Below are 21,018 nucleotides of genomic sequence, written 5' to 3'. Positions count from 1 at the left end.
AGAAGCCGTTCTTCCGGTTTCCGGTTAAGCCTTAATGCTCTCCCCCCACGGGGGAATTTCGAAAAATCCCTTCTTAGTGTGCATTGCCATGGCATACCCTACTTAAACGCAGATAAAAACAAAAAATCGCATCCAAAATAGTACAGTAGAAGCTGTTTTTCCGGTTAAGCCTTAATGCTCTTCCTCTCCCCTCGCGGAGGAATTTCGAAAAATCCCTTCTTAATGTGCGTTTCCATGACGTACCCTAACTGTGTACCAAATTTCACCTCTTTAGGTTAAGCGGTTTGCTCTGGGCGATGATGAATCAGTCAGTGAATGAGTCAGTCAGTCAGTCAGGACAAGCAATTTTATATACTGTATTTAAATTAACGCCAAACTTTCGATTTTGTGCATTACGTGGGAACAAATTGTTATACTGTATAACAATTTGTTCCCATATCATATCTAATTTTTAACTTTTCTATACTTCAAATCTTAAACATTTAGACTATAGTACTCTTTGTAAATATTGTAAATATCAGTAGATATTAGGATTCTCATACCAAAAATAAAAACTACAATAGGTTAAAAATGTGTATCAAAAACATAAACAAGTAAATTAACACATTATTCTACATCTCAGAAGACTGTTCTTGGATCACCTCCATCATCAGGTTTCAATCTCGTCGTACTTGAGGCAGAAGGTTGAGAACTTTAGTCGAGGTATCATTTATACACTTTCTGCAACTTCTATATTCTATTCAGTCGCATGACTTGCAACGTTTAGCGTAATAGTAGCTACGATAGACGTAACAGTAATCAGCATTTTTAAACGAGGTTGATGTATCTTCACTGTTCATCTCCCTTTGAGAAGCTCGTTTCTTTGTTCTCTTTCAAGAAGATTTCTTGGGCTGGCTTTTCTTTTTGTGTTCACAAATACAAAGACGGGATATTTAAACCGGAACTTAGACTTTCACCTATAGGATAACATGGTTTTTCACGTGATTCACAATTAAGCATGGTTGTCTTGTTTCACCAACAGTATACACTTAACAAATGTCCTATTTTCATTATTAAATAAAAATACCGATTGTCTTAGGTTTTTACCGCTAAATAGCATTCTAGAACAAGCATGCAATAATAGGATCTGTCGCAGAAGTTTACAGTTTTTTTTTCAAATTGTAGCCCAAAAAAACGTAAATAAAGTTCTACTAAGTTAATAATTATATTTTTTAAATTATTTTTTACTATTATTACTAAACACCAGTGGTTTAATTTGTTTGAAAAGTTACCTAAGTAACGTTTAATTATATATTTCATGTAATTAACGTTTAAACAGGAGCGCCAGGTATTAATGTGTAGTGTCGATATTTGTTACGCCGTTAGATAAATATTAAACTAAACAACTAGCACAAACTGCATAATTTGATATAGTTATCGATTCATATAATAATAAATGTACCAGGTGACTCAAATTTATCTTGTTCAGCACCTTCTGCAGAGAGAATCAATGGACAAAACTTCGTTAAATTTGATTTACATATGTTTCAGAACAGGAGGAACTTTAAGGGAGAAAAATAGTTCCAAAATAAAAAATTTTTTTCAATTATTTCTCTTGTACTTTCTTTAAGTATAAAAATTTAATTTACTATTGCATCCCCAATTATGTATTTTGTCCAGGTCCTGTTATTATCTCAATCATGTGGTATATTTTATAGGCAAGACCAGAGAATAAATAATTTTTCTATTAAAATAATAATTCTTTTTTAATTTTAACTTTAATAATACTGTTAAGTAGCAGTAGGCTAAATTTAATACTATTGCACTAGAAACGTCATAAATTAATCAATTTGAATTGGAAAATATTATCAAGATAATAATTAATGTAAATGGAAATTAAATAAGTGTTAATTTACCATTAAAATTGATTTACCAGACAAATTAATCTTATTTAAGTTCTCATTCCTGCATATTTACCTGCTTGTTGTTATAATGCTTTCCCATACTGTAGATATATAATTCAATTATTTATTTTCTATAATTAAATGTATTTACTGTATTAAATAATAAGAGTTACTACATTATCTCTACTCATCTTTCTGCTTAATATAATTATATTTTCATATCAATTATTAAAAATTATGAAAGCCTACATTTAACACAATGTTTAACTATTACTAAGAAGAATAATTTATTAAAAAAAATGCATAATAATCAATCAATCAAATATTTTTATTGGGGGTATTTCATTTAGTAAGTCTATCTGGTCAGGCTGAACGTAAACTAACACTATAATAATTAACATTTTATATAAATGTTTCATTACAGTATTATCAATTTGTAATAAGATTAGAATATAATTAGTTGCTTTTTTGTATAAATTTTACAGAACCAATGTTTTTTCTTACTATTAGACAAAGTCCTCCATTAGGTCTCCCAGGTCCTATTGGTTTCTGTGCGTCAAAAGATATATAATTATATATTCCATTCTATTTTTTATAATTTCATTAACTAGTGTGACTAGCCAGATTTCAGTTACACACAAGATATCAGTATTATATAGTAGTTAAAAGAAATCTTGAGTTTTTATTTTGTGGATTAAGACTTAACAGTTCCAATTTGTGATATATAAATTAAAATTATTTGAAATTTTAATATGTTGATCCTTTTCACATTCTAACTCTGAATTAATTATGTTATTGGGTTTTTCTGTAGAGAATACTTCAAAAAATCATCAGAGTATACTAATTGATCTTGAATATAACTATATGTAATTTCCAGTTTATATTGAGTTAATTCATTTTCTTGTCTTAGTTTAATAAATTCATTTTCTATTTTATCATTTTTTATCCTTATTTGTCGAATTTGATCTTTAAATTCTTTAATTTTATTTTGAATTATATTAATTTCTTTTCTTATAAGTGAAAATTGAATCACCAGCTTATCATTACTATTAGTTATCAGTTCGACTATCTTCTTCCTTAATTCTTCTGTTGAAATGTCTATTACAATGCATAATAATTAATTTAGGTTATAAATTAAAAATGAATAGTTTAGTTATTAAAGCATATTTCAAATTTTAATAATAACAATAATAAATTTAAGTTATTCTAACAAAATAATATCGATTCTTTCTACATAACATTATATATTATATAGAAAAAAATAACGCATAAAATCAATGACGATATTTGATTTTGTATATACTGATACATTACTCTGAACAGTTTCAACAATTTTAATATTAAATATTGAATTTCGTGGAACTGGATCCATCCTAGAAAATCTAAGATGGATCCAGAGATAAGGAGGATAACCAAGAAAAATCTTGGTTATCTTCCTTATCTCAGATGAATAGAAACGTCAGATAAAAAGCTTAAGTATTTATTCAGGAATAAAGAGCAATTTGTATACTGCTAATAAGTTATATTTTCAATAAATTGATAATAGCATTCACTTTTCTCTTGTCCACGAATCTTTAAAATGTTGTTTACAATTCTAGACAAAGAAGATCACAAAAATCTTTAACTTTATATTATTATTGACAATAATAATAATAATCGTTTTAATCGAATTTTACTTATAATACAATTAAATTTTTTTGTCTTATAATAATAAATTGTAACTTTTAAAATTTTATTTTAAATATATAAATATATTTTTCGTATAAATTAATATTTATGAGAGTAAACCATAAATGTTAGTTGTTATCCGTGTCATTATTGATACAATCTATATCACATGTATAAATAATTGTATAAATTAACCATTATATTGTAAATATATACCTCGATTTAACGGATAAAATAATTTGTCGTAAAGGAAAAATTTTATTCGTGGATATTTTATTTCTTTCAAGACATTCAGAATATATATATATATATAATAAAGTTCAGTTTTAACTCTGAAGTTTTATTAACAGTGTATAATTTTTAATTGTTTTATTTAAAAGAAATTGTTGAATTTAAACGTTTAATTTTTTTTCATCAAAGAAATTGATGCTGATTATAACTTTATACGTTCTTTTAGAGTTTATTTAATGTTTGTTTAATAACTGTAATTACTTCTCATTCATTTTTCATCTCTTTTTATGATGCTTACTTAAGTTTCATCTATAATAATACAGTATTGTTAATAATTGTTAATTGCTTGTACAGTGTTTGAGCCACTTTTGACCCCTTCTTAACCTCTCTCTCTCTCACTGTTGTGTTCAATAATGTATTAATACTTTTGATAACCTCTCCCCTTTAATGACGTGTACAATATTTCATGGATCCTCTGACATTAAAGAAATAGCTTAAATAATTTGATAGTTTATTCACTGATTAGTAAGTAGACAGAACAAATTTTCGAGCCACTATAACTAAAAAACAGTCTACTTTAGCAATGCTTTGATCCCTTTCTTTCTATTGGTATAATCACCTTTCGCGATTTCTTCCCCCCTAAATTGTACAAGTAATTAATTAATTAACACCCTTATATCAACACTAAAATCCATTATACTACAGTTAAAATATTTGAGCTTTCTCCAGAAAATTTTTTTATAAAATTATTATTAATTGACTTGTGCGAGCAATGTCCTTGTAGTCTGGGTTTTATTAATTGGACACCAAAAATGTTCAAGTGTCATACCAAAAATATCAATTATAATTGTTCCATTCTAATAGTTCCTGCAAAAATAAATTAGCTTTGTTACTGTTCTTAATTATTTGCTTCTGCTAAATAAACAAGAAATGGCCATGACACATTATGGTATGTTCTGAGACACAACTAATATTTTTAAAATAGCATGACAGCGTTTTTTTAAAATAATATTTCTGGTCTTAATAGTCAATAAAATTTTAATTAAATAATTTAAAACGTTTATATAACTCTGTATTTAAATATTAATAATAATAAAATTTTCAACATAAAATCATTGCGTATGTGTTGCAAAGAGATTTCAGGATAATACTAAAAGCGTTTTAGTTGTATTGCGTGATTATAAATACGAATTATAAATACAGTATTATAAATACGACTCACGTTTCAAACATAGTAAATTAAATAAATTTGAATAAAATTTTATAGCCGTTCTTTGATAGAAATTTATGAAAATAAAGAAAAATTTTGCATTTGATAAAACATTTACTTCTAAAAAAAAATTGAATTTTAATTATTTTTAATTGATTTTTTTTCTAATTATTAACAGAAATTTAATTCTTAAAATCAAAACTATTGAACTAAATAAATAATAATTTAATTTACAATAAAATTGAATCAAATACAGTAATAGAAATCAATCTTAGCACGAAAATAGCAAATTCTCCAACACCTTATTTGCTGAGAAAAATTTTAAAATTTCACGAATGAAAGATTCGTGAACACCTTTTTAATAATGGAAATTTAAACACGAGACTTTACATTAAACACGTGCACGACCCACTTCTTGTTCAAATGACTCTTACTCATACAAAGTATCAACATTTAGACAACTAGAAGGGCTTTTCTATACTACTCTAGTATGAATGACAGATGATGAACTGTATAGAATTACAGCAATTGTTATAACGTTGGGTTATAGAAAAGCCATAATTGATGAACTAATTTAGAAGTTATAAAGAACACAAAGAACAAAAAGAATCGGAAATAGGATAACAATTGAAGAAAATTATTATTATTTAATAAACTTAGATTGAAAAGAGAGAGAAAAATCTAAATTTTCAATTTTTATTGAATATCTTCATAGAACTAAGTCTAAGAGGATCAATAAAATTCTCCTACAGATACTGTTTTATAGTTATATCTTAAGTTTTAAAACTAATGAAAAAGATGATAATCGATCGATAAAACTGATTCTTTACAATATATATTTAGTAGTAGATCTATTTTGGGTATAATTTTCATTGATCTAGTGTCATATTAAGGATACATGAATAAATTTGCTAGGTTATTTGATCTACATAATAAACATCTATATAAAAAGAAGAGAGAAACCAAATTTTCTTATAGCTATACTTTATTCTTTATACACAAACGAAACTAAGTACAGTCGACTCCCCTATAACACTGTTGATAATTCCGTGTTACATGAATTCCATGTTGTACGAGTCACTTAGATTTTACAAATACGTGAGCCGTTCACAGCCTGGCATATGTATTTGTAAAATCTAAGTGNAAAAATTTTAATATTTCACGAATGAAAGATTCGTGAACACCTTTTTAATAATGGAAATTTAAACACGAGACTTTACATTAAACACGTGCACGACCCACTTCTTGTTCAAATGACTCTTACTCATACAAAGTATCAACATTTAGACAACTAGAAGGGCTTTTCTATACTACTCTAGTATGAATGACAGATGATGAACTGTATAGAATTACAGCAATTGTTATAACGTTGGGTTATAGAAAAGCCATAATTGATGAACTAATTTAGAAGTTATAAAGAACACAAAGAACAAAAAGAATCGGAAATAGGATAATAATTGAAGAAAATTATTATTATTTAATAAACTTAGATTGAAAAGAGAGAGAAAAATCTAAATTTTCAATTTTTATTGAATATCTTCATAGAACTAAGTCTAAGAGGATCAATAAAATTCTCCTACAGATACTGTTTTATAGTTATATCTTAAGTTTTAAAACTAATGAAAAAGATGATAATCGATCGATAAAACTGATTCTTTACAATATATATTTAGTAGTAGATCTATTTTGGGTATAATTTTCATTGATCTAGTGTCATATTAAGGATACATGAATAAATTTGCTAGGTTATTTGATCTACATAATAAACATCTATATAAAAAGAAGAGAGAAACCAAATTTTCTTATAGCTATACTTTATTCTTTATACACAAACGAAACTAAGTACAGTCGACTCCCCTATAACACTGTTGATAATTCCGTGTTACATGAATTCCATGTTGTACGAGTCACTTAGATTTTACAAATACGTGAGCCGTTCACAGCCTGGCATATGTATTTGTAAAATCTAAGTGACTCGTACAACATGGAATTCATATAAAACGGAATAATCAACAGTGTTATAGGGGGGTCGACTTGTAGTCTAAAAAAAAAAAAAACAATAGAACAGTAGAACTTTGACAAACAATTTCAATTTTTTTTAATTTTATAATTTATTCTAAAATTCTCATTTAAAATTAGAAAATTGCATATTTGTCTGTTGTTATTTGACGTACAGACTATATTTTACTTGTAGAAATACAGATTTTTCTCAGCTCACTAATAAACAGTTTGAATTGATATTTGTATGTTGTGTAGAAACTAAATCAATAATTGTATTTTTAGATATCAGATCGATTTCAAATTTCATATTCAAGTCATTTACTGAACTTTCCTTAACTTTTTTTTTTTTTTTTAAATGTGCAGTCAACTTAATTATATCTTAAACCAGTGATGTAACGTCTTGTATAAATAGAAGATGTAAATGAATACACTAGTTTTTCTTATAGTATAATTCATAAAAGAAAGATTAAAGTAACAATATTATTACAAAATGATTTATTTATGCTAATTTTTATCATTTAATTTTAAATGGCCGTTCGTTTTATCCGATTCTACTGTATCTATAGTTAATATGTCATTGTTATTTAATAATGACATATTAACAAAATTTATTTCACGTAAATGAATAGTTACATACATTTCTTGAATCAATTGAATCTCTCTATCTAGCCAATTCTTTTCGTTCATACAAGTAGAAATCCTCCTGTTCTTCCTGTTTTTTTCCTTCTGTGTTTCTTGGCTTTTCTATTTTTAGATATTACACACCTGTTAAAGGTAAAGTCAAGGAGATTGATCATGCTGCTTGAACAGAAGTAGTAAAAGACGAATTCTTTGATCAAAGTATTGGTTTCGTACGTAAACATTTGCAAACAAGGAATAGTAGTTTTACAAATAAACAAAATAATGAGTCAGATAATGTTAACAGGTAGATATATTATTCGAATAATCATACACAGTAGGAATAATAAACAGAAAGGAACAACGAATAAAGGATTAGTTTTCATTAGTTTAATTGATATTTTTTTGTATAATTTCTTTCAATTTGTAATATTTCTAAACTATCAAGAAGATAGATTACTTCTAAATTTTTGTTCTCAAGTAAATGTAGGAAGATGCTTTTTAAATTATATATAGAAGACTAATGCACATATAATGTAATATTGTATAATATACAGTATATAATATTTTTGTGCTGTTAAATTACATACAAGTAATAATAATATACTAAATTGACTCATGATTAAGACTGAGACTTCGTAATTTCATATTAATATAGTCTATTCGTGTGTAAATTTCTTCTAAAGTTTTCACAATATGTATTCTTGCCACTAAGTGAACAGCGTGCATCAATTAAAGTCATTTTGTTCGTGTTAATTTCAAACGTAATGTAATAAAACTATTAGTTTAATATAAACAAGTAATAAATTTAAATTGCTACATGAGTAATAATGCATAAATGAAATCATTATAAAGGTTTATGTTAAGTGAAAACATTAAAATCTATAAAAGAATAAAATAAATCTTAAAACAAATAGCAAAGTCAATTGACTTTTAAGCAGCAGAAAATTAGTTTTTTCATAATTTATTATTCACAAATTTTAAAATCGAATTAAATACTCAATGCCTATCAGTCCTTCCTTAATCTCAAATCAATGATAAATAAATATACGATGAAGACTGTCGACAAACTGTATAATGATTCTATTAAAGAGAAGTATAAATGCCGCATTAGACAATGGTGCGTGTGTAAATAATCGATGAGAATGTTAATAAATGCCTTTATGAGCGACATTAATTATTTCCAATTGTATAATTTGACATGTAATCCTATATATTTCTTCGATTATTCAAATTGTATTAGCTTATTAATAGCAATTTATCGAAGGTCAATCGATTGTATAACAATTTCCCAAGTAATATTATGATGAATAAATTGTAAATAAAAACTTTATTGTTCATTTTGAAAATATTGGAATAGATCTGTAAAAGTTTGACGCAGTTAATTCACTTCATTAATTAAGCAAACATCTATTGCAAATCTGTTATGGTTACATAAGAATATTGACAATGCCCGTTGCTATCACTGAAAGAAGCATTCAACTAACGTTTTAAATCACGTTTCTAAGTTTTAGTTTACTAAACTACGCTACTTCAATATCAACTGAAAGCGAATTTCATTAAATACTTTATTTTTAATAGAAAACAAATGGATCCTAAAACGTTATTAGGTGTTTATAGGCTAACTGCATTTCTACAGATTGTACATAGAAATAATAATAAAGATAGAAGTAAGAATTTTATAAGGAATGACAATATTTAAAACAACACCCAGTTTTATTGGGATGCAATTTGAATAAAAATCGTAGACCTATAACGTCTGTCTGTCTTTCCTTAATCTCGAAAATGGTGCTAGAAAAATGAAATTCAAGACTATATATGAAAAGTTTAGGGATAGGAGGCCCCGAAGTAATGTTATTTAGATACATGATTGACATGATTTCATTGTTAACAGGAAAGATATGATGTACTGTACACGAGTAAGACACTACTAAACTTAAGGGTATTGTGAATAAAAATTTCGACGATGTCACAACAAATAATACACTAAATGCAAATACTGGTAAATACAATGGATATATCATTAATATCGAATAATTTTAACTAAGAAAGTAGCTCATCAGTGACCGAGTGGATAAAACCATTTTTATACTGATAAAAGTAAGAATAAATAATACTTATTCATTATTATTGTATTTAAAACTACAATAAACATAAATTTGACCATTGACTTTCCAAATGGCCCGTAATAATTTATTGACCCCCTAGTTAAATTAATTGACCCCGCGATGTCGCTAGCCATCGTGTTGGGAATCCCTGTTATAAAAGTGAAACTATCATTTGGTAGACCAAGAAAATTGAAATATCCTATATCATTAACCCGATTATAATAAATTATGCCTTCAAATTTGGAAATTGAATAGTGTCCTAATTTCACTAGGGGAAAAAAAACACAAATGTAAACATACCTGAAGTGTGCGAGAAACAATACAGTGCCTTAAAATGGTTTTGACCCATTAAACTATTTTATTTAATTACGTTTTTCCACAGATCGAACATTTACTCAAAATAAAAGTAACATTTTATTAGAATTACATTTTGTTTTAGAATTTATTTACATAATTAGACATTTGATCTTATAATTTTTATACAAGATGAGGTCAAAAGTCTCTTGCTTCTTATTATTAAAGATATATTAACTTTTTAAATATAGATGTGACTGTATCATTTATCTTAACAATTATTTTCAAGGTAAACAAATAGGTCCCATCTCCCCCCATTCAATTCTCCATACATGACTTACTATTTAATTATATTAATCAGTACCTTTACTTGTAGCGATGATAAGTTTATAACCATATAAATTAATTAAATAAACATTTTATTTTTTAGGGGTTATTGTAGATCATGGCATAACAGTTGGAGGTGATAATGTCTTTGATACTTTGGATGAACTTACTTCTGATTTAGAGCAGAGGATGGGTGAATCTGTACAAATAAATTGGTTAGGAAAAAGAGCTATTCATATTAATGATCTTAAAATGGAATCTAAAGGTAAGGATAATAAAATATAAATAATTTAATTTAATTTAATTTATTTATATTACCATATTTTTAATTTTTAAAATTTGCTCACAAAAATAAATTAAAATAGCAATTTTTTTTAATTAAAAAAATGCTATTTTATAAGGTATTTAGACGAAAATTTGAAATTACTCAATATTTATTCCATTATTATATTTCATTATTTAATAAATCAATATAAAAATTTTTTTTTTTTACATGAAAGGAGTGTTTTAATGTTAACTTCTACTATAATATTAGAAGTATTTAAGGAGCATAATTAAGTCTAAGTATCTTTTATGCTGAAAAGATATAGTAAGACTGTTATAATTACGGTATTAGTTTATAATAATATTTGTAAATAGTAAACATAATAAGAATTTTTAAGCGTGTTAAGTATACACAAAACAGTAATAAAAATTGAAAAAATTTTTTAGATTGGCGATTACAAAAATCACATCGATAAAATTCCCATTAAAAGTAATGTCAATAATTTAAAAAAAAAAAAAAAAAAAAACGTTGAACGTTAGTCATTTATATAATCTAAACAAACGATTGAATTATCGAGTTACGATCAAATGCATCTTAGCAACGAATATAAACTTAGTTTTTGCATAAAGTTTATATCCAACTCGCCACTATTGTATCATATAATAGTCATTCGTGCAACAATCATTTGTGATTTTGTAATTTCTAATGATGAATATTTAATGATTTTTTTTCTTTTTTTTTTGAGAATAATAATCTTTTTTATTATTAATTTTGAAGTTATTAAATTAATTTGGATCGATTTTTCAATGCGTAATTATTAAAATAGTCTAATTGTCGATTAACTTGTTTTTTTTTTCTCTTGTAATTATTAAATCTATAAAATGTACTGGATTCGTTCGAAATGTTGTTTTGCTGCCAACAATATTTTTTTAAAAAAAAGGCAATTTTTGGAGACTTTTGACTCACTCCATACAAATTATTTATGAAGTTTTAAAGCAAATTATGTAGTATCTATGGATATATTTTTAATTTATCAACATGGAATCGAAAACTATAAAAGAAAGTTGCTGCTTACAAGCTTAAACCAAGAGAGAGTGGAATAAAACAGCAAATGATATCATTCTTGTTTGAATTTGTATGAGAAATTCATAGCAAACCAGTTAAAAATAACTAATTTGAGGTCGAATTCACATAAAGGCCTTTTAGTGCCTGCGGTATGGAGTTAAAAAAATGATACAGTATGTCTGGTTTTTTAGATATGAATACATTATTCATTTAAAAAAAACTCTGGCTTAATAAAGTATTTATATTATGATAAACATTAATTACTTTTCCGTGTTCGCTGAAGATAACACAGATTATAGATCGATTTTTTATATATATAACGAGAGATCATTTATGAAATCAACAAGAGAGAGTTGGATAACAAGATAATTACGTTTCGACTTCAATTGTAACTTGCCTAATTACTTAGAATTTTTCTTATTAACTGCATATAACATGATAATGTAAGCCTGTACCCAGAACTTGATTCAGAATTGTTATGGCCCTGCACCTAAATAAATCAATTAAATTGAAGAAAATTTAGAAAACAACGTTTTTATAAGTAAAATAAATATCATAACAAACTAAGATACAAGTATAATCTTTTTTATATTTATATTTTTCTATCGGTTGTTATATAATACAATACTCTAACGTAACTAAAACGGATATTAGGGACTAATATCTACATTGTTCTCTATGTGATGAAGAAAAAACTCTTAGATATTGTATATAAATGTATTTATCATATTAAAATCTTTCTCTCGTATTCGTTTTCTTACAAAGATTAGGGACAGAGTTCTGTGGACCCCTGTTTTATGTTATTAAATATCATATAATATCTGCTAAAGAAAATAGTTTTGGTGTTTTTATGTAATAAACATTTATTTCTAAACAACTTATTTCCCGTTTCTATGAACATATTCGTTGTTATAACTTATAAGGAAGTTTAAATTTTAGATGGTGACACTTAAATCAATTTTGAAGATTGTTTACAAAGTAACAACATAAATCTATCGATTTTATTTTATCAAGGTCGAGTCTAAATAGAAACTCATTTAGAAACTTTTATGACCATGAATTAAATGCGAATTCTCTTTATATTTACAAATACAATTAAATATTTCTATTTATTTATATTTTATTTTGTAATAAAGTATTAATAGTTTATTACAAAATGATTATAACTGATAAATAATGAAGCTTCTTTATTAATTCTGTACATAATTTTTACACTACGAAATGATCAACAAATTCAAGACTCATTCTAGTATTAATTTAAATTTTAACTGTACATTTTGGTTTCTCATTTATTTTAATACTAGCTGTTACCCGCGGTTTCGCTCGCGCGGATTTTGCAAGCAAACCCTATTTACATTCAATATTTCAACAACCATAGTAATTGTTATATAACACCTACAGCTGAGAATAAAACGAACTGCTTTTAATTTGATGAATTTTCTGGAACGTTTGCAATCGTTCTATAATCGAACCAATAAGCAGAAAAAATTCGAATTTAAAACGGTTCGAACATTTGGTTAAAGAATCGAAATATATAAAAAAATATTTATAAAAATGTCTGAAATGTTATCAATTTAATATCTTTAAGTAGTCAATGAAGACTAAACGTAATTAAAAACAAAAAAATGGCATCTAAAATAGTACAGTAGAAACCGTTCTCTTGGTTAAGCCTTAATGCTCTCTCCCCGCGGGAGGATCTCGAAAAATCCCTTGTTAGTGTGCGTTCTCGTGACGTACTCTCCCTAACTGTGTACAAAATTTCAAGTTTCAAGTCTTAACCGTGCTGAAATGCTCGTATACCCGCGCGCCATTTATCGTAGGATCAGTGGCAAGGGCGGCTTGTCCCGAGAAGCACTTTTTAGGTGCGCGGCAAAATTACGTTTTAGGGGGCGGCAAAATTTCACAATAAATAATAATGATATCTTGTGAGAATTTGAACTATTTTATTTCATATTTTCGTCCACCTACGATTCGGACCGATTGAAATGAGCACGGAATAGTGTTACCATCCATCCGGACAGTCCGAGATTTCGTGCACAATCTGTCGACCTTTTTTATTGTTGCTTGTACGATTTATTCGTATATATATGTATACAGTAGAGCCTTGATTATCCGACCCCCGATCAACCGTCATATCGGTTAACCGACCGTCCTAGTCTGCAAATGTCCGCTAGTGATATGGCACTACAATATTTGGTTATGTCTTGGCTACTTTAATATTACTTTTACGTGTTTTAGCTGGCAACACTGTATCGACCATAAAAGGGAGCCAGTATTTAAACGAGGCTTAATTTTCTAATTTTTAACGATACAATAGCGACGATTATTATTTTAAAAAATTTTTGTTAGGCTTAACATCGACGAAAATTCAACGCATAGCAGGTTAATAGCGATATACTAATATACTAATTACATGGGATAAAATAATATACTACACTAATAATACATTTTTTATACTTTTCGGTTATCCGACTTTTCAATTATCCGACCAACCCCAGTCCCCAATTTAGTCGGATAATCGAGGCTCTACTGTATACACCTCCAATATGAAATAGAGCTAGGTCATCTGGGTCACTTACGTTACTCCTACTCAAGTCTCTTTAGTCGCTAACTGTAACTGATTTAGAACCAGCATGCACTGCACATTATTCTTCGCAACGCAAAATGAGATACGCATGCGTCAGGAACTTCTGTTCGAACAAACCACATCTGCCATCCGGGTCAGCGATTTTCAAAAGGTGGCTACACTAGTACGGAATTTTTCATTACTTATTCNTATCCACCACACATTTTATTTCACCAAGTAAGTTTTTATAATTTTATTTTTAATTTTAGCCCTTATATCGTGGCTAGCGATTCGGAATGTAATTGCGATATTGAAAATTTATTTTTAAAAAGTTTTGGCTCAAGAACATATAATGAAAAAGAAAACATTATTAAAAGAGAAAGGCCAATGCTTAAGTTAAATATAAACGCTTCAATAAAAAAATTTGTTCGACATTTTCACGATAAAATGGCTCTGTAAATGCATAAAAATGCATTTACAGAGTGAAATTAGTGTGTGGAATAAGAATGGCTTTGACAATTTAGCTCGCAAAAGACACGAAAAATCGTCGATTCTTTCGTATTTGAAGCAATTTGGAAATCGAAGCGGAACAGAATTTAACTTGTTTATTTATTAAGTACGTCAGATAAATAATCTATTAAAAATATACATTTAAAGAAAGAATTAACTGATTGCCCCTGAAAGTCGGCTTCTTATAGAAACACAGGTTCCCAATCATCAAATGTCACGGCACGCCACTGTTTGGGTGGGAGTAACGTAAATAACCTAGATGACTTAGCTCTATTGGATATGAAATAAAATGGTTCAAATTTTTACAAGATATTATTATTATTTATTGTGAAATTTTGCCCCCCTAAAAAGTGCCGCCCCTGCCGCTCCCACTACGCTACGCCACTGCCTCTAGGTTCTGGAACTTTCTAGAAAACACTGCAACATTTTCATTGAAGCGTCACACACTTTCAACCCCCATATCTCCCACACCCTTATAGCTATCGAGACACAACCACCATAGTGCACGATGGTAGACTTGGGGCAACTACCACACACAAACACCATTCATGTGCGATGTGTAGTTTTGGTTGCAGAGTGACGTATAGGCACAAACACGTCCATTTATATATATATATAATTATAATATAATATAATATAATATATATATATATCTCTTTCGCTGCACGAAGTATAGTTAGCAAAATAACTAAAGTCAAGCTTTTGAAACTGATGCAACACAAAACAGGTCTAACGAACAACTGGTTTTCCACCATGTTGCCATTTGGCTTAACACGAAAAAAAAAAAAAAAATATGCACTGGAACGCACTTATTGCATCCAGTACTCAAAGTAGTTCGCCATTTATCGCATCTATATAACTAACAGCATTTACCACTGATCTTTACTTTCCCGAACGTTTATATATATAAACAGAGAGAAAACATGGCAATCGGTCAAAAAATGCCCCCAAGACTTTTACATTTTTGACTTGGGACCTTGAAATGCCCAGAAATGCAAAAAATTCGGGTTTTTAAAATATGTGTATGGTTGTTAGTGTGGAGGACACAATTTTTTCACCCACTTTAAAGCTTAATACGTTCCCATGTTTTAGACATTTTCTTATCATTTTTCTTAAGTGAAGATAGGATTCAGATAGAGGGAATATGGTTAATTGTAGACATTTTTCTAAATAATTCTCAATGTAAGTTAGCATGTGAATCATTTACTACCGAGCACATACTTTTGGTATTAAAAACTGGGTCATCAGAAACAGAAATTTATATTGTGTTTATGTGCTATACAAGGAATTTCAAGCAGTAAGTAAATTTATTCCGATTAATATCTTGAGGTAGAATTCTTGAGATTCAACATACCACTCAAATTCAAGAATCACTAAGACTATTTATTTAAATCAAAATTAAGTAAATTAATTTACTTATAGAACAAACAAATGGAAAAACATTGACATCATGCAATGGAAAATGTGTATATATATATTTCCCATTCTATTTGCATTGAAAATTAATGTACAACGGATGGAATAGTAATAGATCAGATCACATTTGTTCTCATTTTTTATAATAATAATGTCTTAAAGGAGCCTTTGAAGTTGATGATAGGAAGGGAGACACATTTTATCAAAATTATTTACATGTTGATAAAATTTCATACTAGTTTTACTCATAAAAAATTCTATTTTAATATATATATAATACAGAGATGTTATGCTATTTCGAGTCGATTCTCTTACATCCATTGTGTCTTGTCGCCTACAAATGTTAGAGAACTGAAACTTATCCTGACGATCACAGAAACTNACACACACAGCACGTGTATATATATACTGTATATATTACGCTTTAATTTTAGGCATAAATATCCTTAGCCTTTCCTAGGGATTCGCTCAGTAATATGCCAATACTGGAAATCTGAATAACTAGTATTCTAGACTTTTAACACTACTTACATAATAGGAACCACGCAATTGCTAGGCTCTCACAGTTTAAAATAACATATTGATTAACGATAAATAATTGTTTATTCAGTACAATACTTAAAATGAAAATTAAAAAAGTTCGTGGTTTTATCAAAGTCTTTAGTGGATTATTGAAAAAATTGAATATTTTATCTATTATTCAAGTCTTTATTATTTGTATATGTAAGCACATACGATGCTAATTTTTACTTTTGTTCTAACACGGGAAGTATTTCATCGTGTTAAGTTTGACCCTTCGATTTTTTGAAAATTTCGACGTTTTAAGTTCCCTGAACCCCCAAAAGTAAAAAAAGGGTGGGTGGGTGTGTGTGTGTGTGTGTGTTACCATGCCAAAAAATTTGGCTTGGTAACTTGTATATAAGAGGCATTATTGGTAATAAATTTTGGAGTGTGGAACTCGAGAGTGCGAGGAGATATACAGGGATCATTTATGATACCACGAGTGGAACCAGACTTAATGAAAATTTTATTCATTGTTGGCATTTACAATTTTTTAAATCTCATCTCTATCCTCAAAATTAACCCCTTTTCAGTTTTATAATAATAATAATATAAAAGTTATTTTTAGTAACATCTTACTAAACACATACAATTTTAACTTTGTGCTAATGTGTCTTTTAGTATTTTTTTTTTTTTAATTTGCTGGATTTTTTCTCTTTTGTGTGGTTTGTTGTATGTTAGAATGTGCAACGTAAACCTCCTGTTGTTCTCGGATACCGAAAGTAGTTAATCAACTATACTTGTTTCTGATATTTATTATTCAATTAGCTGCTTGTTTAACGCTTGATATATAAAAACATCACTTAAATTTATAATAAAATGGTATCAATCAGTTTTATATATTAAATATACAAGAAATAATAAATTCCAGTTGTTAATTATAAATTTCGTATGATTTATATTGTTTCTTAAAGCTTAAAATTTAACGTTATATGTCCGAAGAATTTATTTTTATTTTAATAAAGCAAGAAAAATACATTATAATTCCTATGTAGTTGTTTCCAATCGTAAAACAATTCATTTAATTGAATAAAAAAAAAATTAAAAAAAATAATTTACATAATAATTATAATGAAAATTATTTAAAAAAAATTTTTACTAATAAAATTAAATTTCAATTTCTAGGTAAAGATTTGACTGCAGTTCTAACGATGGTTGACTGTAGATTAGCACAAGAAACAGTTTCTATTATGGAGAAAAAAGATTTTCAGACTGTTTTATATATGTCTATTATGGCTAGAGACTGTTCTCGTCCTCCAAAGAATTACGGCTTTGGATTTCCTTTCATAAAAACGGATACAGAAAAAAATTATATAGATATCGTTCCTCTATTAAAAGATTTAAGAATGGAATGTTTAGCAAGATGGAACGACGTTATTCTTATTCATGATAATACTATAGGTAAGTTACGTTGAAACTAAAAGAAAAGATATTATTTCGTCTATGATTAATATCTAAATTCTGATTCAAACATTTTTAATTGACAATAATATAATAAGAAATGTGATAAAATCTTTCACAAAGTTTTAATCTTGAACTTCTCTTCGCCATTATTTTATATAGAAAATGCCAGTGGAGAGTAGCAGAAAATGCTTTCAAATAGACAAAAAAAAAAAATCGATCTAAGTACAGTACAGATTATTATATCGTCAAGATATTTACAATAGATTGTTTTATAATTTATTTAGTTAAATTTTAGTTATAAATTGATTATTATAATAGCTAAAATGCTTTAAATACTACGTGCTTTAATACATACATAATACACGCTAAAAAAAACGAGCCTACTCTCCTCTATCTATATAGAAAGATATATAGACTTTTTTAGATGTTGATATTATTGAAATTATTATTATTTTTATTTTTTTTTAATCTTTAATTTTAGGTATTGATTACTTAGAATCAATTGTATCAGTTTTTATGGAGCCTGGTTATTCAGTTAGAGCGGCATCAATAACAAGTTTTGATTTATGTGAAGAAAGTCAAAGTTGCACCGAAAGTTATGAAGTTATGGTTACGATTTTAGATTCTTTTAAACATGATGAATATAAAAATAATTATTTACTAATTGCTGGCAAGGAATCTGTAACGAAATCTCTGAAAATGGTACATACATTTCTTTGTCTTTTCCATAAATTAATATTATACTGATCTAATTAGAGGATAACCCAAAAGTCAGTTTAACCGAATTATATTTTTAACAATAGTATATTTAAATAAATAAATCAATCAAAAATATATTACGGTAAACTGAATTTTGGATTACCCTGTATTCATTTTATTATTTAAAATAAATTTATCTATTGAATTAATTAATTTATTATAATTATTGAGTATATTTTTTTTATAATAAATAATTATTGATATAAATGAATAGTAAATAACCTTTCTTCTATCCACATTCCTTGAATTTTTATAACAATATATATACTTACATACACTTTTATTTAAAATGTATGCATGTGTATGTATAGTGTTTAGCAGAATTGTTAATTATTCTTTTGTAAGACACCTAAATGTAAAAGTGAACTAACCATAATAGAAATTTGAATAAGATATTCGAAAATAAACCTGCTCTTATAACGATATGTTTTATATTTATATAAAAATCTAAATTAATATATCCACAGATAACAGTAAGTACGATACACATAAAGATTGCATTGTGAGACAATCAGAACGCGATTCAATCGATGAACAATATACAGTACTGTATTTATTTCCAACAATCACGCATAATTTTTTTTATTAATTATAATCATGAAAGCAAACTGGAAAATATTCTCTAAAAGATGCATTTAGACCTCGGTTTTCACATCATACTTCTCGTGATAACAATCGAATCATGCTGTCATCTAACTAACTCTATATACGAGAAAATTTTGAATTGAAATTATGTGACTTCAGGTAAAGACCTGTAAGTTCGTATATTGTTAATCGGGGTCTCCTTTTTGTACATTTTCCATATCTAATCTCGATTTTTATCTAGCTAACTTTGTTCTGGAGATTAATGAAGGATCGACAGTCAGGTCTGTGTAATAGGAAATGTAGCCTATAGGTCTATTAAATTTGAAAATTGCAGATAAAAATTTAAATTTTATAATAGTTTACATAAATATATATATATAAATACATGTAAACATTTTGAGAAATTTACCATCTTTCCAATGAAAATATTTAGCCAGTAAACACTGGTGTAAAGCTTAATACATACAGTATTTACAAATACATATAATTTTAATTAATAAATGTTTCTATTGCCAATAATTATAATAAATACCTACTTTTATGAATTCGAAAAGGGTTAAATTTCATTGATAGTTCGTGAGTTGCATTGGCTTATCCTATCTTTCAAGGGGAGAGTGTTTCCTGAGAAGACATTCAACAGGAAACTGTCCCTGTTTAGGTATTAGACACACGAAGAACATTTGGAAAATTACACGTGGCCAGCCTGTTAGCACTTTAAACATTTTCAGCTGACAGACAAAAATTTTGAGTTGTGTTGAAAAATTTTCTTATAATACAGTATTAACAGGTGTAAATAGGGGAGAAAATTGGAAACATTGGAGAGAGAGCTCTTAAGCAAATTCCCCATGTTTCCAATTATCAGATGCTCTGTTAAGTGGACTCTGTTAAGCCGATTCCATGTGCAATTTGATTAAGATTCTAATTAATTATGCTTAATTAATTCTAATATTGATTCTAATTAATCTAAATAATAGATTAATCATTTCGGTAATCTCAGCATGCTTACATTTATTTAAATAGTTTTTGGAGCTATTTATTAGTGTGTAAATGTTTAAAATTTCACAAGAATCTTTTAATACAGTACTTCTGAACTTTCATTTGAAAAAAAAATGTATGTTTCCTTGTGTTAAAAGATATCAATTTATATTATATATTTATCTAACAGATGAAAAGGCAAAATATGTTGACAAAGTCAAAAATGTGGCTAGTTATATTAACGGATGAACCACCATACATAGACTTGGAAAATGAAATAGATAATTTACCAGTAGAATCAAATGTTGCTTTTGCATACAAGTCAACCAAAGATGAAGAATGTCCTGTAAGTATTTTCTCTTAAATTAATTAATTATTTTTATTTATAGATAGATTTTTTTAAAATTTATTTTAAAATTTTAGACAGAAAGTGGTTGTCAGGTAAAAGTAGCAATGACAGCATTCGCTGATGCAGTTGGAAAATTGAAGAAAGAAAACAAATTTAAAATGTCTAATGCTAACGAAAAAGCTCAAACTAAAAACTCGCTATTGACTTCTATTAAGGTAAGCAG

The 21,018-nt window shown here is 27.4% G+C and overlaps 1 protein-coding gene across 1 annotated transcript in view; it reads left to right on the top strand.

Moving 5' to 3' along the window:
• Positions 1-4,712: 4,712 nt before the first annotated feature.
• LOC111618448 (ionotropic receptor 93a-like) overlaps positions 4,713-21,018 on the top strand; it is a 30,975-nt gene continuing 14,669 nt past the window's right edge. Inside the window, exons 1-6 of the mRNA XM_023359993.1 lie at positions 4,713-4,731; positions 10,444-10,605; positions 17,849-18,124; positions 18,609-18,829; positions 20,637-20,792; positions 20,870-21,010. Coding sequence (XP_023215761.1) covers positions 4,713-4,731; positions 10,444-10,605; positions 17,849-18,124; positions 18,609-18,829; positions 20,637-20,792; positions 20,870-21,010 — 975 coding nt within the window. The remainder of the gene's footprint in view (positions 4,732-10,443; positions 10,606-17,848; positions 18,125-18,608; positions 18,830-20,636; positions 20,793-20,869; positions 21,011-21,018) is intronic.

This window comes from Centruroides sculpturatus, unplaced genomic scaffold (genome assembly GCF_000671375.1).
Source record: "Centruroides sculpturatus isolate CEXI.00-Female unplaced genomic scaffold, Cexi_2.0 scaffold5, whole genome shotgun sequence".
Taxonomy (NCBI): domain Eukaryota; kingdom Metazoa; phylum Arthropoda; class Arachnida; order Scorpiones; family Buthidae; genus Centruroides; species Centruroides sculpturatus.
The sequence above is the reverse complement of the archived record's forward strand: the minus strand, read 5'-3'. Positions and strand labels throughout refer to the sequence as shown.